General features: G+C 43.2%; 1 protein-coding gene across 1 annotated transcript in view; it reads right to left on the reverse strand.

Annotated features, from left to right (window-relative positions):
• Window positions 1-23676, reverse strand: part of LOC110508940 (guanine nucleotide-binding protein G(I)/G(S)/G(O) subunit gamma-12) — a 51853-nt gene continuing 28177 nt past the window's right edge. Inside the window, exons 2-4 of the mRNA XM_021589863.2 lie at window positions 4604-4638; window positions 4381-4489; window positions 1-3251 (exon numbers count right to left, since the gene is read on the reverse strand). Of these exons, the coding sequence (XP_021445538.1) occupies window positions 3126-3251; window positions 4381-4473 (219 nt within the window). The 5' untranslated portion in view covers window positions 4474-4489; window positions 4604-4638 and the 3' untranslated portion in view covers window positions 1-3125. The remainder of the gene's footprint in view (window positions 3252-4380; window positions 4490-4603; window positions 4639-23676) is intronic.

Here is a 23676-nt window from a genome sequence, read left to right on the forward strand (position 1 = left end):
TGCAATTATAAATCTATGTTTAATAACAACAGGAAAGACTGTACTCAGCAGAGAGAGAAACAAAGGCTCCATCACTTGATATAATGAACAAAACCACATACAGATGTCTTTAATCCACCAGGTTCACACTGTCTTCACAGAGGGTCAGGGAAAGGTCACGTACGAGTCTCACAAAGGTATATAAAGGCCATTGCTGGTATGCTGGTTGAATCAGAATTGTCTGGTGATGTCACACAAAGTAACAGTAGCCAGATTTAGCATATTAGAGAGATACACTTGTCAGAGAGAAAAGTCGTCGAGATACAATTGTCATCGCTCAATAATTCATAATGGGTTACTGGGTCTCCCTGTCTCTGATTTCAAGACCTTTATGATGAATGAAGTACCTTTTGGAGGGAGGATAACACAAACATTACAAACAGTAGCACCAGGTGTATACAATCAGACATGTTCTTTTCTCTTCTGCTAGTGACAAGACGATGGCACAATTCAGTTAGAAATCACAGGAAATCAGCACAGAAAGATCCATTTCATTTAACAAATAAAAAAATAATAATCTTCACACCACAATGCAAACACTTGTAAGGCTTTGTGAATGCAAACATAATTATACTTTCCAGCCTATCTGTGCTAACCACATCGATACAGCTGGTTCGTTTTATCGAGACATGCTCCCAACAGCTAACCGACAGGGCATACGGGACATTCTATTTTTTACTGTTCAATAGGACAGAGTTTCCCAAACTTGGTCCTGCCCCCCCAAATACCATACTTAGTACTATCACAGGACATTGGGGTCAGCTTCAAATCAACGTGGTCTCAGAGCATTTAGTATTATTCTGTTTGTAAATTGAGACACTCCATTTCGTATGATATGTTACGTTTCGTATGATATGTGTTAATTTGTGGATGTCCATCATCAGTTTTTTGATGATATGTTACGAATTCCAATTTGTTGTGGTTAACGTTGGTTAGGTGGCTAACATTAGCTAGCTGGCTAACGTTAGCTCTAGGGCTTAGGGGTTCTGGTTAGGAGTTGGGCTAAAAGGGTTAAGGTTGGGGGAAGGGCCAGCTAAAAGGGTTAGGGTTAACATGCTAAGTAGTTGTAAAATAGCTTAAAAAAAAGTAGTAAGTAGTTGCCAAGTTGCTAAAATGCTTAATTTGTCCGTGATGAGATTCAAGCATGCAACCTTTGTGCTGCTAGACATTCGCATTATACGCCCATCCCATCCCAACCAACCAACCTCCTTTTGTTTTTGCCTTAACTAACTTTCTATCTTATGTAACCATACCAAAGGTAACATGTCATATACTATAATGAAATAAAATATAAATGCAACATGCAACCATTTCTAAGATTTTGTTGAGTTACAGTTCATACAAATAAATCAGTCAATATGAATACATTCATTAAGCCATAATCTATGGATTTCATATGACTGGGCAAGGGCGAGGCAATGGGTGGGCCTGAGAGGGCATAGGCCCACCCACTTCGAAGTCAGGCCGACCCACTGGGGAGCCAGGCCCAGCCAATCCCGCAGATGAAGAAACCAGATGTGGAGGTCCTGGGCTGGTGTGGTTACAAGTGGTCTCCGGTTGTGAGACCGGTTGGACGTACTGCCAAATTCTCTAAAAGGATGTGGGAGGTGGCTTATGGTAGGTAACAGCTCTGGTGGACATTCCTGCAGTCAGCATGTCAATTGCACGCTCCCTCAAAACTTGAGAATTGTGCCATTGCGTTGCGTGACCAAACTGCACATTTTAGAGTGGCCTTTGATTGTCCCCAGCACAAGGTGCACCTGTGTAATGATCATGCAGTTTAATGAGCTTCTTGAAATGCCACACCTGTCAAGTAGATTGATTATCTTGACAAAGGATACATGCTCACTAACAAGGGTGTAAACAATTTTTTGCACGTAATTTAAGAGAAATTCATTTTTTGGGCGTAGGGAAATATCTCTGGGATTTTTTTTCCGGCTCATGAAACATGGGACCAGCCCTTCACATGTTGCATTTATATTTTTGTTCAGTGTAATTTGAGTGTCTCGGATGTACGTTTACTATGTTACTTCTAGTCTATCAGACCAGTCTACTCAAATACAGGGTATAGTGCACATAGTTGGGAGTGAAAATAATTTATTACACCATTAATAACAACCCATGTGCCAAGCTGGTGCACCTCCTATGGTCTCTCCCAACAGAATACTTGTACCTGAACCCCCTCTTTAAAATACCAACCTATACATTGATTACATGATCACTATCGTAAATATGTTAAGGTGACTTGGCTCACAGTGTTCTGTTATGTAACACCTGGGTTAAATGGCTGGGTGGAGTGCTGTATACTGAGGTTGTGAATTACCTGTCTTAGCTGTACACTGCAGTTTCCCATCCGAAAATTGGCAGTGAGTTAAAATATCCTCAGCACTAATCAAAAACTTATACTCTTTACATTAATGGAAGGTTGAGGGCTCTGATGATGTCTATTTTAGAAAATATTTGTCCCTGGGTCTACTTCCTTCATTGCTCACTGACAGTCCAGATGCCATCCTGCTGAACCAGTAAGTTATTAATAAACAGCATGAAGCTGCGTTCACATGCTAGTCGGAACTAGGTTACTCTGACATGTTTGATTTGCTAACTGGTTGTAGTTATACACATGCCCTGTTCAACCAGTTAGCAAGTCAAACATGTCTGAGTTTTCTAGTTCCAACTAGCACGTGAACGCTGCACGGGTCAATGATGAGTCAATGGGAAGAAGACAATACAGCCACATGTCCCAACCATGACTCGAAAGCCTGAAATATATTAAATTAGGTCATTATAATACAAATGACAGAAGATACGATTAAAACAGACTCGTTAAAGGGATGGTCGGAAACATCGGCTAAATCCACTGAGCTAAATCAGACACACATTAACAGTCAGTGTCCCAAGGTATATTTGACCGATGTACTGTATCAATGCATTGTATGTTATGTCTGTAAATATGTTCAACGTGAGTGATAAAATACAACATTTTCATTAAAGGGTAAGGTTATAGGCTTTAAGGCATGACGGGTGGATGAGTAGAAAAAAAAGACATACAGGAATATTAAAAAGCCAACAGATACATAAAGGGGTCATTACAATATAGCGCAAGGCTTTTTGTCCTTGAAGGGGTTCTCTGAGGCAGGGATGCCCATGAGCAGAGGGTCGTACTTGGCATGTTCGCCACAGTAGTGCATGAGGTCCGCTGAGGCCTTGGATACCTACGGGTGATATAAGAGAGTGTGCATGAGTGTGTGGGCAAGAGGAGTCTCTCTGCTCACACACATACATGTACAGTATGCACACTAGGCTTGGGCTGTATACCATATATACCATGTAGCGAGGTATTTGGAAATAGCCTCAGGATGGTTTTTCAATACCATTGAAACTATTTATTTTTACCTTTTTTTAAACTACATTTTCATATTTGTCGCTACTTTTTAAGTAAATACCCGCAGTCAACTTGTGCAATACGCTAGGAGATAAAGAAGATTGTGTTCTTCATTTCACCTGTCAAATAATTTTTCATTATGAAGATTACTACCGGTCAAGTGGTGTTTGTATATAAGCACACAACGATGAGAGACCAGAGCCTTGTGAGACTCACTGTTGTGCAGCACGCACCAGATTATTTAGTTACAGTATGGAATTCACAACTAAATATTTGCCAGTTAGATATCTTATAATGAATAAGTTAACTGTCTAAAATGTTGAAAATGCTCTGCAGTTGTGCATTTGGTTTGCTAATTTAGTAGCTAGTTAGCTATCTACGTATATCTAGCTAAGTGGTTAGCTTCTTCCAAAATCAAGCTTTGTTTGGTAACAGCTGAGATATCCCTCCTGGATTAAGAGCCTTCCTGTCTAATATTTGTTTTGTGCATGCAGCCAACTGATGTTGCATTTTTTTGTTACTTGTATAACTTTATGAGCTGGGATGTCTGTCCTGCAAATACTTTCGGTCAGAGACCGTAGAAAGTGTTTGCAACGCTTGTTAGCATTTAGTTAGCATTCTTTATGTGAATCTACATGTACTTGTTAGCATTGCTAACCTTCGGATTACAGAGGAAAAAGCAGCCCTTGTATTCAGTGTCAGTATTACCGAATATCCCAGATATCCCGGTAAGGCACAAGGCCGGTATAAAGGTATGACAATCTGGATACCGCCCAAGCCTAACGCACACTCACAAGTACCCATACACGTGTATACTGTACACAGACATACACACTAACAACAGATCATTGGGCTATCCTTAATAGCAAGATGGTGTGCATTTAGGGAGACATTTAGGTAAGGACCAGTAAAATCTACTTTGTTACTCAGCACTCCTTTCTACTTTCAGCATGCCGTACCTTTATCCTCTCAATACTGGCCTCTATCTTTAGCTGTTGTACTGTCCTTCTGGCCTGAGTTATGTTGTTAGAGCTTGGCATCTTCGATGACATCTTGGCCTCCACACCACTGCATGGAGGAAGTACACAAGAGAAAAGCTAATATTATAGAATTTGTCATGAAACACAACAGATATGGCAAAAATATAAATAGCCTTTTTATAGATAATTTGACAACACTTACCTCGTCAAATATTTTGAAATCTAATCTTATGAAATCTGAAAGAAAAAAAAGTTTTTTTTAAACAACTGGCAATTATTGCATTAAAAGCCTGACCACTCACTTTAGAACGGGTATTGGGACAGAACATTCCCCCCCTCAATCTTTCCCCAGACATACATCCTGCTATCTGACGGTAAAGACCAACCCATCTTTGACGCATGAGAAGCAGTTAGGCCAATTTTGCAAGCCTCTTGACAAATCACGGCGCAGTATGTCATTACAAAACCATTCATACGTCTGCGAAGGGAATGTACAGTAAACAAATAATGGAACGTTTCTGTTGTGTCAACAAAGTGTGATTCAATCAGTTCTCCATTGTGTTTTTGCTTGATATAACCATATGTTTTATTGGAGGCATGTATACTTTAAGAGGCAGTGCAGCTGGTAGCGCTTTGCAACAAGGGTAATATATATATTTGTATATACAGTACCAGTAATTGTTTGGACACACCTACTCATTCAAGTTTTTTTTCTTCTCTCAACCAGCTTCATGAAGTAGTCACCTGGAATGCATTTAAATTAACAGGTGTGTCTTGTCAAAAGTTTGTTTGTGGAATTTCTTTCCATCTTAACGCGTCTGAGCAAATCAGTTGTGTTGTGACAAGGTAGGGGTGGTATACAGAAGATAGCCCTATTTGGTAAAAGACCAAGTCCATATTATGGCAAGAACAGCTCAAATAGGCAAAGAAAAACAACAGTCCATCATTACTTTAAGACATGAAGGTCAGTCAACATTTCAAGAATTTTGAAAGTCTCTTCGAGTGCAGTCGCAAAAACCATCAATCGCTATGATGAAACTGGCTCTCATAGGAAAGGAAGACCAAGAGTTACTTTTGCTGCAGAGGACAAGTTCACCAGCCTCAGAAATTGCAGCTCAAATAAATGCTTCACAGAGTTCAAGTAACAGACCCATCTCAACATCAACTGTTCAGAGGAAACTGCGTGAATCAGGCCTTCATGGTCGAATCGCTGCAAAGAAACCACTACTAAAGGACACCAATAATAAGAAGAGACTTGCTTGGGCCAAGAAACACGAGTATTAGACTGGTGGAAATCTGTCCTTTGGTCTGATGAGTCCAAATGTTTTGGTTCCAACCACTGTGTCTTTGTGAGACAGAGTAGGTGAACGGATGATCTCCGCATGTGTGGTTCCCACTGTGAGGCATGGAGTAGGAGGTGTGATGATGTGGGGGTGCTTTGCTGGTGACACTGTCTGTGATTTATTTAGAATTCAAGGCACACTTAACAAGCATGGTTACCACAGCATTCTGCAGCGATACGCCATCCCATCAGCTTTGCGCTTAGTGGGACTATCATTTATTTTTCCATGACCCAACACACCTCCAGGCTGTGTAAGGGCAATTTGACCAAGAAGGAGAGTGATGGGAGTGCTGAATCAGATGACCTGGCCTCCACAATCACCCGACATCAACCGAATTGAGATGGTTTGGGATGAGTTGGACAACAGAGTGAAGGAAAAGCAGCCAACAAGTGCTCAGCATATGTGGGAACTCCTTCAAGACTGTTGGAAAAGCATTCCAGGTGAAGCTGGTTGAGAAAATGCCAAGATTGTGCAAAGCTGTCATCAAGGCAAAGGGTGGCTACTTTGAGGCTACTTTGAAGAGTCTAAAATCTTAAATATATTTTGATTTGTTAAACACTTTTTTGGTTACTACATGATTCATATGCGTTATTTCATAGTATTGATGTAGAAAATAGTAAACAAAAAAACTTAAATGAGTAGGTGTGTCCAAACATTTGACTGGTACTGTATATATATATATATATATATATATGTTTTAAATACATTATTTATTTTTTACACTCCTGAAACAAACATATAAATTCGAACAACAACTTACAGACACAAATAATTATTACATCTCATCTGCCCAGACTCTCATGCTCACACCACCATCCCTAGTGCCTGCATTATTGTTTGCCACTTGGCCTTAAGTTGTACCAATTTGTTTTTCTCAGTCGCCCATGCTATTTGAATATTTCAATAATATATCATTGCAACAAGGGTAATCATGAGTGTCAACACACTTCCTCCATTCACACACAGACCTTTCCCTTAAGTGACATCACAAGGTTTTCCTCATCATGCACAAAGTCACAAGATTTTTTATTTATTTTACCTTTATTTAACTAGGCAAGTCAGTTAAGAACAAATTCTTATTTCCAATGGTGGCCTAGGAACAGTGGGTTAACTGCCTGTTCAGGGGCAAAATGACAGATTTGTACCTTGTCAGCTCGGGGATTTGAACTGGTCAGCATTAGGTTACTAGGCCACGACTCTAACCACTAGACTACCCTGACGCACCAGGGTAGCCTACCAAGATGCTTGAGAACGGTGCAATTGCGCAATTCGGGGTATTACTGTATCTGTAGGGACCCCTCTTTATATTTATATTGGTAAATGTTTCAGTTAGGACAGACGGGAGGCCGGGGCGCTCCAGTACAGTATGTGGCATTAATGCACCACAATAACCTTGGATGCCTCACAGAAGAACCTCATAGAAGAAGGGCACTGTTTTCCCGAAATTCTGTTAACAACGGCGGGGGCAGGTGTTCAGCAGGCGGGAGTGAAGGACACTCTGTGATAGCTTAGCCAGCTAATCCTAAGGAGGACTCTGGTATACATCAGGTGGGTGGAGGGGGCGACACTGTGTGCTAGCTAACTAGCAAGCTAGCTGGCACACGGTGTTGCTTACTATCAAGCTAGCTAGTACACAGTGTCGCCCTAGCCTCCCGTCTGCCATGCTAGCGGGAGGCAGGTACGACCGGTAGACCATGTCCTTCGCCCCCGCCTGTCAGGCACGGTTTTCCCAAACATACACGCACATCCATGCCTAGAGCATCTTCTACAAAATCAGGCTGTATATAAGAGAGGGTGGCAGGTAGCCTAGCAGTTAAAAGTGTTGGGCCAGTAACCGAAAGGTCTCTGATTTGAATCCCCAGCCGAAAAGGTAAAAGAGTCCTGAGAGTAGTCCTGAGAGTAGAGTCCTGAGAGTAGAGTCCTGAGAGTAGAGTGCTGAGAGTAGAGTGCTGAGAGTAGAGTGCTGAGAGTAGAGTGCTGAGAGTAGAGTGCTGAGAGTAGAGTCCTGAGATAGAGTCCTGAGAGTAGAGTGCTGAGAGTAGAGTGCTGAGAGTAGAGTCCTGAGAGTAGAGTGCTGAGAGTAGAGTCCTGAGAGTAGAGTGCTGAGAGTAGAGTCCTGAGAGTAGAGTCCTGAGAGTAGAGTGCTGAGAGTAGAGTCCTGAGAGTAGAGTCCTGAGAGTAGAGTCCTGAGAGTAGAGTCCTGAGAGTAGAGTCCTGAGAGTAGAGTGCTGAGAGTAGAGTCCTGAGAGTAGAGTCCTGAGAGTAGAGTCCTGAGAGTAGTGTCCGGAGTGAAGTAAAATGGGGTAAAGTTCACAGTCAGTTAGAGGAGTCATTCCCTCTGAGCTCTAATTCCCCTTCCTGGTAATCATTTACAGGGATGATGGAACATGCCTGGACACATCCTCTCCTCTGCTTCCTGGGATCTCTGGTTTCGGTGTCTTTTTCACTCCCTCTCCCTCCCTCTCACACACATATACACACTTCATTTTTTACTGCAAGAGACGGGAAACATTGAGCACTTTTCTCAGAACATATTGTGTAATAAACAGAAACACCACATGTGCAACAACGAGGCCCACAATAAGGTAGGCCTTATTAAATCTTCAACTAAGCCAATCAGCATCCAGTGTTAAAAGTCCTATGTTCATGCACACTGCAGAGGAATTAAAGCAAAGTGAAATGTAAGAAACATTGTGTAATATCAGTAAAGAATATGAATGTAATTACACACAACTTAATGATCAAAATACAGAAGTGTGCACTGTGCACAGGACCAGAGCTAGTATTCAAATGATCCTGTTCCTCCATTAGAGAAGTGTGCAGTGTGCACAGGACCAGAGCTAGTATTCAAATGATCCTGTTCCTCCATTAGAGAAGTGCGCAGTGTGCACAGGACCAGAGCTAGTATTCAAATGATCCTGTTCCTCCATTAGAGAAGTGTGCAGTGTGCACAGGACCAGAGCTAGTATTCAAATTATCCTGTTCATCCATTAGAGAAGTGTGCAGTGTGCACAGGACCAGAGCTAGTATTCAAATGATCCTCTTCCTCCATTAGAGTGATTGGGTTGTTTTGTTTGACCCCCTGTGCCCAACAGGATGCGATTCCTTCTAAAGTCTTTGATGCTTCGACAGGAGTCCACTGTATTTCTCTTTGTGTCCAGGAAGGAGGGAAGACTCTAATTTCCTGGCCTTTGCTTTGGGATGACTGATTAAAGCACAACGTTCCAGAGCAAAACATAGCTGGACAATGATGAAGCTGGAAAACTTTGTTGCTGTATTTAGCCCTGGGTAAAATACATAAGTCAGATACTTTCAAAGACTTTCATTAAGACCTGGGTAAAATACATATGTCAGATACTGTCAAAGACTTTCATTAAGACCTGGGTAAAATACATATGTCAGATTCTTTCAAAGACTTTCTTGATTTAGCTTCCCTGGTACAATGTGACCAAAGGAAAATTCTGTGTCACAAGTGCAATCTCTGCCTACCCTGCATTCCAGTCAAGCCAAATCAACCTGAAACCCCAAACCCCCAATGCAAATATGTATCAAAAATACTCTTCCAGAGACACTTCTAGCCAAGAGTTCTGAGAAAAACCCCGCCCATTTGCCACCATGTCAGGTTTTTGGTGGGTCAGTTCCTGGTGTTAAACACAAGGAGTCAAGCTAACAGAGCTGAACAGTCAATGACCCGAGGGAAAAAAGGATGTAACATCATCCTCCGACAGAACAGAAGCGCGATAGCTTTTCAGGTGAACCATAACAGTAGAATGAATAAAAGACGATGTGTAAATCAGAAAACTGATTTGTCAATCAAATCAATCAATCAAATGTGTTTATTAAGCCCTTTTTACATCTTATAGCTCTTCACTAGCTCTTCCTCGTAAAGAATAAATTCCTCCAGCTTCCTTGATTCTCTCTGAACTTCATAAAGAGTAAAGATGTAATATTCCAGCTTCGCACCATGATGACGTGCCATAATCAGAATAAATCAAGTTGAACGTTAAAGTCAACGTGATAGAGAACGTCGTTAGGGTATCACGGGCTGAAGTGAAGATCCCTCCTTGGAACAGTAAACAGCAACCGGATATTTATTTCTTCTTTGTGGAAAGAAGGCAGGACTGAGGAGCTCAAGTGTTCTGCTGTTTCTAGCAGAAGGAAGAGAGTGCTGCATTAGAACCTGGGTCAAACTGGGCTCCGCGGGTTCTGATGGAGCTGCAGTCAGTTGATGTTGGCTGTCACTTGTCAATATATATATATATATATATATATATTTTAAATCCAACCTGAAATTCCTAGAAGTTAGGGTTGAATAAAGGTCACAGTGCATGCTTACAAAGAACAGACTATGGTACTAAATGACAGTGTGTAGCAGAGGTAAGCTGGTCCTGGAGACCGTAGCCTCGTACACTGATGTTAGGCCTGTATTTACTGTCGCCCCCGAACCATAGAAACCTTTTTGTGGCTTCGAAAGACCAGTTCAACCAGTCTGAAGTGAAAGGGAGTTTTCTGACCCGCTCAACATTAGTGATTTTTTAAACAGCCCAACCCAAGTGAGTCAGGCTAGCAAGTCCTCTGATCTGATGCCAACCATCACCACCACCATATGAATTGACTTTGGGAGGGGCACCCCCATCCCCCTGCAGTAACTCCAAGTCGGGGGGCCACACAGCCACGATACAGTAGTTCTACCACCTAGGATCAGAGAGAGAGACCACCCCATAACATAGCCCACCCCATCGCCCCCCGCCACCACTCTCCAGCCCTCACATGTCAACCTCAACAGGACCACCAACAGTATTGAATACAGCAGGCCCACTACTCTACTGTACCTTACACACACTCACCCACACACTATTAATTAACATGACATTCAAAGCACAACGCCGGAGAGTCCTTTGTGAGTCTCTAGAATGAATCGAGTTTTCTATGAATAGGGTCTGTGTTAATTAATGTGATATAATCAGGCCACTGTGAATTCTATTGCCACTGACTAATGTGTCAACTGGCTGTGTGGTCCTTTAGTGTGAAAGTTAGCACAAAGTAGGTAGCATGCAATAATAAATGTCCCCCTATGACTGCAGCTGTACATCTTTGCTTGAAGTCAGGACTCATAAACAAACATTTTTGCAGGTCATATAACGTCCGCATGATTATATCTAAAGAAGGCTATGGCTTATTAAAATGTGTTCATATGGGTTGTCTATAGACATCGTCTGAGGCCAAAGTCACCCCTCTTGTGTAAAGTGATATTTGGAGTCTAGACAGACGTCTGCCTCTTTGAACTTTCCAGAGTTCAAAGCCCTGGGCTGCAGCCAGAATTGGTTTATCTCTCTCTCTCTCACACACACACACACAACGCTTGCTGCAGGAGTTCTCTTGTCTGCAGGGCGAAAGCTAAAAGTAGCTGTTCACACTGCTGGAGCCGTGCTCTTTTGCCAGTATCAGCACTTTCCATCTGAGACTTTGAATAAAACCAAACAATTTTCTACTACGAACCCCCATAACAAAGATGCCATTGGTTTTGCTGAGTAAAGTAGGATACGTTTATGAGTCGATGAGAGAGAAACTGAGAAGCTGCTGATGGTGGTAGCTTACGTTTGCTAATGTGTGAGAAACATTGAGGCACTGAAGAACTAGAGAGGATGACATCATTCCAATCCCACCAGAAAAGCTGCTCTGAGTTGTTCAGCCTTAGAAAAAAAGGGTTCCAAAAGGGTTCTAGGGTTGTCCCCGTAGGATAACCCTGGTAGAAAGAACCCTTTTAGGTTCCATGTAGAACCCTCTGTGGTAAGAGTTCTATATGAGCCCAAAATAGTTCTACCTGGAAACAAAAACAGTTATTTAAAGGGTTCTCCTATGGGGAGAGCCAAATAACCATTTAAGGTTCTAGATAGATTGGCAAGCAACTGTTGTCATGCACATTGGTTGGGACTGCATTGGTCCAGTGTTTCTGTTGAATATATTTTATAACCTAGGATAATCAGACAGCTTAGACAACTCAAACAGTAGTCAGTGGATGTTGAAACTACAAACATTACATCATAGAGAGACAGTGTGTGTGAGTTTTCAGTAACTTTATAAACCATGGTGCTTATCTGAGCTGTTCCAGTAGTAGGTAATTGACTTCACGAGAGAAAGCTACTGGGGTGAGAGATACAGTGCCTTGCGAAAGTATTCGGCCCCCTTGAACTTTGCGACCTTTTGCCACATTTCAGGCTTCAAACATAAAGATATAAAACTGTATTTTTTTGTGAAGAATCAACAACAAGTGGGACACAATCATGAAGTGGAATGACATTTATTGGATATTTCAAACTTTTTTAACAAATCAAAAACTGAAAAATTGGGAGTGCAAAATTATTCAGCCCCTTTACTTTCAGTGCAGCAAACTCTCTCCAGAAGTTCAGTGAGGATCTCTGAATGATCCAATGTTGACCTAAATGACTAATGATGATAAATACAATCCACCTGTGTGTAATCAAGTCTCCGTATAAATGCACCTGCACTGTGATAGTCTCAGAGGTCCGTTAAAAGCGCAGAGAGCATCATGAAGAACAAGGAACACACCAGGCAGGTCCGAGATACTGTTGTGAAGAAGTTTAAAGCCGGATTTGGATACAAAAAGATTTCCCAAGCTTTAAACATCCCAAGGAGCACTGTGCAAGCGATAATATTGAAATGGAAGGAGTATCAGACCACTGCAAATCTACCAAGACCTGGCCGTCCCTCTAAACTTTCAGCTCATACAAGGAGAAGACTGATCAGAGATGCAGCCAAGAGGCCCATGATCACTCTGGATGAACTGCAGAGATCTACAGCTGAGGTGGGAGACTCTGTCCATAGGACAACAATCAGTCGTATATTGCACAAATCTGGCCTTTATGGAAGAGTGGCAAGAAGAAAGCCATTTCTTAAAGATATCCATAAAAAGTGTTGTTTAAAGTTTGCCACAAGCCACCTGGGAGACACACCAAACATGTGGAAGAAGGTGCTCTGGTCAGATGAAACCAAAATTGAAATTTTTGACAACAATGCAAAACGTTATGTTTGGCGTAAAAGCAACACAGCTGAACACACCATCCCCACTGTCAAACATGGTGGTGGCAGCATCATGGTTTGGGCCTGCTTTTCTTCAGCAGGGACAGGGAAGATGGTTAAAATTGATGGGAAGATGGATGGAGCCAAATACAGGACCATTCTGGAAGAAAACCTGATGGAGTCTGCAAAAGACCTGAGACTTGGACGGAGATTTGCCTTCCAACAAGACAATGATCCAAAACATAAAGCAAAATCTACAATGGAATGGTTCAAAAATAAACATATCCAGGTGTTAGAATGGCCAAGTCAAAGTCCAGACCTGAATCCAATCGAGAATCTGTGGAAAGAACTGAAAACTGCTGTTCACAAATGCTCTCCAGCCAACCTCACTGAGCTCGAGCTATTTTGCAAGGAGGAATGGGAAAAAAATTCAGTCTCTCGATGTGCAAAACTGATAGAGACATACCCCAAGCGACTTACAGCTGTAATCGCAGCAAAAGGTGGCGCTACAAAGTATTAACTTAAGGGGGCTGAATAATTTTGCACGCCCAATTGTTCAGTTTTTGATTTGTTAAAAAAGTTTGAAATATCCAATAAATGTCGTTCCACTTCATGATTGTGTCCCACTTGTTGTTGATTCTTCACAAAAAAATACAGTTTTATATCTTTATGTTTGAAGCCTGAAATGTGGCAAAAGGTCGCAAAGTTCAAGGGGGCCGAATACTTTCGCAAGGCACTGTATGTCACTTCAGTTCTGGGGTAAGAGGAGAGTGAGAAAAGCAAACTACTCAAAGAAGAGGGCATGGTTACAAAGATAACTTCGCTAGGGTGACCCCACCCAGTCCGGTGTCAGCATTGGTGTCAGACTGGAGAGTTGAATGCTAATTAATTGTTAAGTAAAAATTAAAAATTAATTATCCGCTTGATGCCCCCATCAAAATCCGTCACGAGACTTGTGTTAATAACCCGGTATTGAGACAACAATTGACTGGAAATGAATAGGTAATTTCCAAGTGAAGGTATATGGGTAATTCCACGGTATAAAAAAAATAAAAAAAATAATATATATATATATAAATATAAATACATACATAAGTATTCAGCCCCTTTGCTATGACACTTCAAGTTGAGCTCAGGTGCATCCTGTTTCCATTGATCATCCTTGAGATGTTTCTACAACTTTATTGGAGTCCACCTGTGGTAAATTCAAGTGATTGGACATGATTTGGAAAGGCCTGTCTACAGTCGTGGCCGAAAGTTTGGAGAATGACACAAATATTAATTTCCACAAAGTTTTCTGCTTCAGTGTCTTTAGATATTTTTGTCAGATGTAATTATACTTCAGTATGCCATAGTAACAAGTATTTCATAAGTGTCAAATGCTTTTATTGACAATTACATTAAGTCAATATTTGCAGTGTTGACCCTTCTTTTTCAAGACCTCTGCAATCCGCCATGGCATGCTGTCAATTAATTTCTGGGCCACATCCTGACCGATGGCAGCCCATTCTTGCATAATCAATGCTTGGAGTTTGTCAGAATTTGTGCGCCTCTTGAGGATTGACCACAAGTTCTCAATGGGATTAAGGTCTGGGGAGTTTCCTGGCCATGGACCCAAAATATCGATGTTTTGTTCCCTGAGCCACTTAGTTATCACTTTTGCCTTATGGCAAGGTGCTCCATCATGCTGGAAAAGGCATTGTTCGTCACCAAACTGTTCCTGGATGGTTGGGAGAAGTTGCTTTCGGAGGATGTGTTGGTACCATTCTTTATTCATGGCTGTGTTCTTAGGCAAAATTGTGAGTGAGCCCACTCCCTTGGCTGAGAAGCAACCCCACACATGAATGGTCTCAGGATGCTTTACTGTTGGCATGACACAGGACTGATGGTAGCGCTCACCTGGTCTTCTCCGGACAAGCTTTTTCCAGATGCTCCAAACAATCGGAAAGGGGATTTGTCCGAGAAAATGACTTTACCCCAGTCCTCAGCAGTCCAATCCCTGTACCTTTGGCAGAATATCAGTCTGTCCCTGATGTTTTTCCTGGAGAGAAGTTGCTTCTTTGCTGTCCTTCTTGACACCAGGCCATCCTCCAAAAGTCTTCGCCTAACTGTGAGTGCAGATGCACTCACACCTGCCTGCTGCCATTCCTGAGCAAGCTCTGTACTGGTGGTGCCCCGATCCCGCAGCTGAATCAACTTTAGGAGACGGTCCTCGCGCTTGCTGGACTTTCTTGGGCGCCCTGAAGCCTTCTTCACAACAATTGAACCGCTCTCCTTGAAGTTCTTGATAATCCGATAAATGGTTGATTTTGGTGCAATCTTACTGGCAACAATATCCTTGCCTGTGAAGCCCTTTTTTGTGCAAAGCAATGACGTGTTTCCTTGCAGGTAACCATGATTGACAGAGGAAGAACAATGATTCCAAGCACCACCCTCCTTTTGAAGCTTCCATTCTGTTATTCGAACTCAATCAGCATGATAGAGTGATCTCCAGCCTTGTCCTCGTCAACACTCACACCTGTGTTAACGACAGAATCACTGACATAATGTTAGATGGTTTTTGTGCCAGGGCTGAAATGCAGTGTAAATCTTTTGGGGGGATTCAGTTCATTTGCATGACAAAGAGGGACTTAGCAATTAATTGCAATTCATCTGATCACTCTTCATAACATTCTGGAGTATATGCAAATTGCCATCATACAAACTGAGGCAACAGACTTTGTGAAAATTAATATTTGTGTCGTTCTCAAAACTTTTGGCCACGACTGTATATAATGTCCCACAGTTGACAGTGCATGTCAGAGCAAAAACCAAGAAACCAAGCCATGAGGTCGAAGGAATTGTCCATAGAGCTCCAAGACAGGATTGTGCTGAGGCACAGATCTGGGGAACGGGCACCAACACATTTCTGCAGCATTGAAGGTCCCCAAGAACACAGTGGCCTCCATAATTCTTAATTTGAAGTGAGTTTGGAACCACCAAGACTCTTCCTAGAGCTGGCCACCAGGCCAAACTGAGCAATTGGGGGAGAAGGGCCTTGGTCAGGAAGGTGACCAATAACCCGATGGTCACTCTGACAGAACTCCAGAGTTCCTCTGTGGAGATGGGAGAACCTTCCAGAAGCACAACCATCTCTGAAGCACTCCACCAATCAGGCCATTATGGTGAGTGGCCAGACAGAAGCCATTCCTCAGTAAAAGGCACGACAGCCCGCTTGGGGTTTGCCAAAAGGCCGCTAAAGGACTCTCAGACCATGATGAGAAACAAGATTATCTGGTCTGATGAAACCAAGATTGAACGCTTTGGCCAGAATGCCAAGCGTCACGTCTGGAGAAAACCTGGCACCATCCCTACGGGGAACCTGCTCCAGAGCGCGCAGGGCTTCAGACTGGGGCGAAGGTTCACCTTCCAACAGGGCAACGACCCTAAGCACACAGCCAAGACAATGCAGGAGTAGCTTCAGGACAAGTATCTGAATGTCCCTGAGTGGCCCAGCCAGAGCCCGGACTTGAAACTGATCAAACATTCCTGGAGAGACCTAAAAATATCTGTGCAGTGACACTCCCCATCCAACCTGACAGAGCTTCAGACGATCTGCAGAGAAGAATGGGAGAAACTCCCCAAATACAGGTGTGCCAAGCTTGTAGCATCATACCCAAGAAGACTAGAGGCTGTAATCGTTGCCAAAGGTGCTTCAACAAAGTACTGAGTAAGGGTCTGAATACTTACGTAAATGTGATATTTCAATTTTTTTTTAATAAACTAGCAAAAATGTCAAAACCTGTTTTTGCTTTGTCATTATGGGTATTGTGTGTAGATTGATGAATGGAAATGTGGAAAAAGTCAAGTGGACTGAATACTTTCCGAATGGACTGTATATATATTCACACCTACATATACACTGCTCAAAAAAATAAAGGGAACACTTAAACAACACAATGTAACTCCAAGTCAATCACACTTCTGTGAAATCAAACTGTCCACTTAGGAAGCAACACTGATTGACAATAAATTTCACGTGCTGTTGTGCAAATGGAATAGACAACAGGTGGAAATTATAGGCAATTAGCAAGACCCCCAATAAAGGAGTGGTTCTGCAGGTGGTGACCACAGACCACTTCTCAGACCACTTCTCAGTTCCTATGCTTCCTGGCTGATGTTTTGGTGTCTTTTGAATGCTGCTTTCACTCGAGTGGTAGCATGAGACGGAGTCTACAACCCACACAAGTGGCTCAGGTAGTGCAGTTCATCCAGGATGGCACATCAATGCGAGCTGTGGCAAGAAGGCTTGCTGTGTCTGTCAGCGTAGTGTCCAGAGCATGGAGGCGCTACCAGGAGACAAGCCAGTACATCAGGAGACGTGGAGGAGGCCGTAGAAGGGCAACAACCCAGCAGCAGGACCGCTACCTCCGCCTTTGTGCAAGGAGGAGCAGGAGGAGCACTGCCAGAGCCCTGCAAAACGACCTCCAGCAGGCCACAAATGTGCATGTGTCTGCTCAAACGGTCAGAAACAGACTCCATGAGGGTGGTATGAGGGCCCGACGTCCACAGGTGGGGGTTGTGCTTACAGCCCAACACCTTGCAGGACGTTTGGCATTTGCCAGAGAACACCAAGATTGGCAAATTCATATAGTTTGATTTGTTTAACACTTTTTTGGTTACTACATGATTCCATATGTGTTATTTCATAGTTTTGATGTCTTTACTATTATTCTACAATGTAGAAAATAGTAAAAAATAAAGAAAAACCCTTGAATGAGTAGGTGTTCTAAAACTTTTGATCGGTAGTGTATATTTTATTTCACCTTTATTTAACCAGGTAGTCCAGTTGAGAACAAGTTCTCATTTACAACTGCGACCTGGCCAAGATAAAGCAAAGCAGTGCGACAAAAACAACAACACAGAAGTTACACATGGGTTAAACAAACGTACAGTCAATAACACAATAGAACATCTGTATACAGTGTGTGCAAATTAAGTCTGGAGGTAAGGCAATAAATAGGCCATAGTGGCGAAGTAATTACAATTCAGCAATTAACACTGGAGTGATAGATGTGCAGATGAGGATGTGCAAGAAGAGCAGAAAAAAATAATAATATGGGGATGAGGTAGGTAGTAGGTTGGATGGGCTATTTACAGATGGGCTGTGTACAGCTACACCGATCGATAAGCTGCTCTGACAGCCGATGCTTGAAGTTAGTGAGGAGATATAAGTGTCCAACTTCAGTGATATTTGCAAATAGTTCCAGTCATTGGCAGCAGAGAACTGGAAGGAAAGGCGGCAAAAAGGAGGTGTTAGCTTTGGTGATGACCAGTGAAATATACCTGCTGGAGCGCGTGCTACGTGTGGGTGCTGCTATGGTGACCAGCGAGCTGAGATAAGGCGGAGCTTTACCTAGCAAAGACTTATGGATGACCTGGAGCCAGTGGGTTTGGCGGTGAATATGTCGCGAGGACCAGCCAACGAGAGCATACAGGTCGCAATGGTGGGTAGTATATGGGGCTTTGGTGACAAAACGGATGGCACTGTGATAGACTGCATCCAATTCGCTGAGTAGATTGTTGGAGGCTATTTTGTAAATGGCATCACCGAAGTCAAGGATCGGCAGGATAGTCAGTTTTACGAGGGTATGCTTTGCAGCATGAGTGAAGGAGGCTTTGTATCGAAATAGGAAGCCGATTCTAGATTCAATTTTGGATTGGAGATGCTTAATATGAGTCTGGAAGGAGAGTTTACAGTCTAGCCAGACACCTAGGTATTTATAGTTGTCCACATATTTTAAGTCAGAACCGTCCAGAGTAGTGATGCTAGGCGGGCGGGCGGGTGCGGGCAGCGATCGGTTGAAGAGCATGCATTTAGTTTTACTAGCCACGGGAGGAGTGTTGTATGGCATTGAAGCTCATTTGGAGGTTTGTTAGCACAGTGTCCAAAGAAGGGCCAGATGTGTACAGAATGGTGTTGTCTGCTTAGAGGTGGATCAAAGAATCACCAGCAGCAAGAGCGACATCATTGATATGTACAGAGAAAACAGTCGGCCTGAGAATATAACCCTCTGGCACCCCCATAGAGACTGCCAGAGGTCCGGACAACAGGCCCTCCGATTTGACACACTGAACTGTATCTGAGAAGTAGTTGGTGAACCAGACGAGGCAGTAATTTGAGAAACCAAGGTTGTTGAGTCTGCCGATAAGAATACGGTGATTGACAGAGTCGAAAGCCTTGGCCAGGTCGATGAAGGCGGCTGTACAGTACTGTTTTTTATCGACGGTGGTTATGATATCGTTTAGGACCTTCAGCGTGGCTGAGGTGCACCCACGCTCGGAAACCGGATTGCATAGTGGAGAAGGTACAGTGGGATTCGAGATGGTCAGTGGTCTGTTTGTTCACTTGGCTTTCGAAGACTTTAGAAAGGCATGGCAGGATGGATATAGGTCTGTAACAGTTTGGGTCTAGAGTGGCCGCTTTCCAATTTTTAGGAATCTCAGACGATACGAAAGAGAGGTTGAACAGACCATAATAGGGGTTGCGACAATGGCGGCGGATAATTTTAGGAAGAGAGGGTCCAGATTGTCTAGCCCAGCTGATTTGTAGGGATCTAGATTCTGCAGCTCTTTCAGGACATCGGCTATCTGGATTTGGGTGAAGGAGAAGCGGGGGTGGGTGGGCTTGGCCCAGTTGCTGCGGGGGGTGCAGAGCTGTTGGCCGGGGTTGGGGTAGCCAGGAGGAAAGCGTGGTCAGCCGTAGAGAAATGCTTATTGAAATTCTCGATTATCGTGGATTTTTCGCTGGTGACAGTGTTTCCTAGCCTCAGTGCAGTGGGCAGCTGAGAGGAGGTGCTCTTATTCTCAATGAACTTTACAGTGTCCCAAAACCTTTTGGAATTAGTGCTGCAGGATGCAAATTTCTGTTTGAAAAAATGTAGAACTAACTGACTGTGTATATTGGTTCCTGACTTCCCTGAAAAGTTGCATATCACGGGGACTATTCGAAGCTAGTGCAGTGCGCCACAGGATGTTTTCGTGCTGGTCAAGGGCAGTCAAGTCTGGAGTGAAAAAAGGGCTATATATGTTCTTAGTTCTACATTTTTTGAAAGGGGCGTGTAGACATTTTTTATGTTGTAAATTACTATTGTAGCTGGAAACGGCAGATTTCTAACTACATAGGAGTAGAGGCCCATTATCAGCAACCATCACTCCTGTGTTCCAATGGCACGTTGTGTTAGCTAATCGAAGTTTATCATTTGAAAAGGCTAATTGATCATTAGAAAACCCTTTTGCAATTATGTTAGCACAGCTGAAAACTGTTGTACTGATTAAAGAAGCAATTAAACTGGCCTTCTTTAGACTAGTTGAGTATCTGGAGCATCAGCATTTGTGGGTTTGATTACAGGCTCAAAATGGCCAGAAACAATGACTTTTCTTCTGAAACTCGTCATTCTATTCTTGTTCTGAGAAATGAAGCCTGTTCCATGAGAGAAATTGCCAAGAAACTGAAGATCTCGTACAACGCTGTGTACTACTCCCTTCATAGAACAGCGCAAACTGGCTCTAACCAGATTAGAAAGAGGAGTGGGAGGCCCCGGTGCACAACTGAGCAAAAGGACAAGTACATTAGAGTGTCTAGTTTGAGAAACAGATGCCTCACATGTCCTCAACTGGCAGCTTCATTAAATAGTACCCCCAAAACACCAGTCTCAACATCAACAGTGAAGAGGCGACTCCGGGATGCTGGCCTTCTAGGCAGAGTTGCAAAGAAAAAGCCATATCTCAGACTGGCCAATAAAAAAAAAAGATTAAGATGGGCAAAAGAACACAGACACTGGACAGAGGAACTCTGCCTAGAAGGCCAGCATCCCGGAGTCGCCTCTTCACTGTTGACGTTGAGACTGGTGTTTTGCGGGTACTATTTAATGAAGCTGCCTCCAAATCACTATGTCCGTCCCTGGGTCTAACCACACCAAGACTATGTTAGCCTCCTGACCCTAAAGGGATACTTCAGCATTTTAGCAATAAGGCCCTTTATCTACTTCCCCTGATTAACTTGTGGATACCATTTTAATGTCTCGGTGTCCAGTATGAAGGAAGTTATAGAGGTAGTTAAGTGAGTACATGCTAACTAGTGTTAGCACAATGACTGGAAGTCTATGAGTATCTGCTAGCATGCCTGAAGTATCCCTTTAAGTCTTTACGTTATCTACATTATATTACCAGCAACACAAGTCTCCAGGTCTTAAGACCGGTTTGCTCATCAACGCTCGCTCCCCATTAAAAATGCATATTTTTATTTGATACAGTTAAAAGACTGACGTTTCGGCCTTCAATGTCCTTCTTCAGAATAATCACAAAAGGAATGGACAAGTTCTCACACAAAATACACTTTTCCAGTACTGTAAACATACAGTCATTCCCTTGTCCACACATACCGTCAGACATGCAGTACATGCATACACACAGGCTTTATTGAAAACGGTCCTGTTGCTTTCACAGGTTTCACTCTGTAAGCTCTGTTTCAGCAGCAGAGCACAGCTCTGTCTAGACAGTCGTCTCTACACTCAACTCATTTCTGAGGAATCCACAAATCCCCAAATTCCCATGTAATTACTATAGTCTCATTTCTAACCTTCTCTCTTACCCGTGTTGATTCCATACTGACAGAGCAGCCATAGAGGTTTCATGTAGAGGTAGAATGCTAGCCTAGATTATTTCTACATTCAGCAATGTCTGCATTCTACATGTTTGGCATGAAAATGTCTCATAGGCTAATGCAGGAAGGGGCCAGCACCAGGTTTCATAAAACGCATTAGGAGTCAATCCAAACTCATCTTGTTCTTGCTTCATATTCAACATGATAAAACTAGGTTTTGATGTTCTCGCATGCAATGAGAGCAGCAACCCATGATTGTGTGAGTACAATACCGTGCTGTACATCCAGCAGTAGTGGGCTAGGCAGGTACAGAGTTGAAGAGCACAGGATGTATTTGTAGTCTGACGGACGGACGGACTTGAAGAGATAACATGATAACACAGGGATATGTGGTATGTGTGGATTAAGCTGAATCCAGTCTGACTCATGATTTAGCCGTGCATAAACAGTAACAGACTGGACTCTGCCGATTTCACCTCACACACTGGGACTCTGACTACATACAGAGTAACAAGTCCAGGCCCTGAGGCCTCCCGAGTGGTGCAGTGGTCTAAGGCACTGCATCGCAGTTGCTAGCTGTGCCACTAGAGATCCTAGTTTGAGTCCAGGCTCTGTCTCAGACGGCCTCGACCGGGAGACCAATGGGGAGGCGCACAATTGGCCCAGCGGCGTCCGGATTAGGAAGAACTACATTTCCTGGCAGGATCGTTTTCCCAGACTGTGGAGGAGGGGACTTTTGGGCCATTGAATCATTAAACTAGAATTCTGCTTCAGCGTTCAGGGTAAACAGTACAGAATGTTCCTATTGAACCACTCATGGAATGTAATTATTAATAGCTTGTGTCAACTGACAGTTTCTTCTCCATTATCTAAGTGAAGGGGAATTCAGGCACCTGCCCCACATCACAAGACTGCAATAACAAGGAGAGAGAGAGAAGGAGAAGGAAGTGAGAGAGAGAGAGAGAGAGAGAGAGAGAGAGAGAGAGAGAGAGAGAGAGAGAATGAAAGAAAGAAATAATGACATTGGAAATGGGATTTTACTGTCTATTTTTATTGGTGCAACTGTCATCTGAGTTGTTCAGTCTTTCTAGAGAATGGGCTAGGCACCATGGATTAGGCCTAGAATAAACAGAAAGCTAGTACATGACTGTAAAGTCTCTTCAGAACACCAAATCTTCAGACATATCCCACAGCTTCACACACAGCACGTCAAGTGTCCTGTTACACTGTGAAACACTGATACAAAACCCAGCCAACGCGATGACATCATGAGCACTAACAGCCCCATGCAGCAGGTCCTAAAAATAACCTGGCCAGTGGCTACCTTGGAGTAAGCAGGAAACAGGAAGCAGGGAGCAGGGGGAGTTGCCAGCTGGGTAGGATCCAGATTGTAGACAGTGGGTCTTCCAGCAAACTGCACATGAGCCCTTATTCTCCAGTAATGGGGGCATTATCAGCCACTGGGTGGCCCAAAACAAACAGAGGCTTATGGAAGATAATATCCCTCAGACGTCACCGCAGACGCAAGGGGGTGACATGCAGGAGACAAGGCGGCCGAGTAGCACAGGCAGTGCCTCAACCCTTTGGATAGCAAATGGCATTGTTGTGAGAACTAGGCATATATACCTGGGGCTCAGAGGAAAGAGCTGGTCTGAAAATGGTCTTGGATGTGTTGGATGGGGTTTTTGAGTGAAAATAGGGTAAGTTGAGAGGACTGACAAAGTGAGGGTTAAAAGAGATTAAAAAAAGGTATGGGGTTGTGAGACAATGAAATAGACTGGAGAAACTGTTAAAATGTGTATAAGAGTGAAGATGTTAAGCGAGAGAAGCGGAGAAAGAGAGGGAGCGTTAGAAAACGAGGGGGGAAAGCATGCTCCGCAGCTGGGTGCGTGTTTCCATAGGCCCCGTGCCCAAATCTGCTCCAGCAACAGTAGCACCATAAAACTTAAAGCTATTGTATCCTCATGCTCTCGCCTCCCCTCTACTGAATACTGTTATTCATGATGCATCTCCATCTCTCGCCCTAACAGAACCCTGCCTGTATGGAACAATAAACAAAGTATTCTTTCTGTCCACTCCCAGAGCTAGTCCAGCTTCGTATACATTACTGTGTTACTGTTTCCAGAGAGAGAGTTTATAAGGCTAAAGGTCCACGGTGCACCCTGCTTTCTGCCCTCTTCGTCCTCTTCCATCCATCCGGGGCAGGACTAGGAGTGAGACAGAGCGAGGCAGCAGGGACAGGAATAA

The sequence above is a fragment of the Oncorhynchus mykiss genome, chromosome 28, assembly GCF_013265735.2.
Source record: "Oncorhynchus mykiss isolate Arlee chromosome 28, USDA_OmykA_1.1, whole genome shotgun sequence".
NCBI classification, from domain to species: Eukaryota; Metazoa; Chordata; class Actinopteri; order Salmoniformes; family Salmonidae; genus Oncorhynchus; species Oncorhynchus mykiss.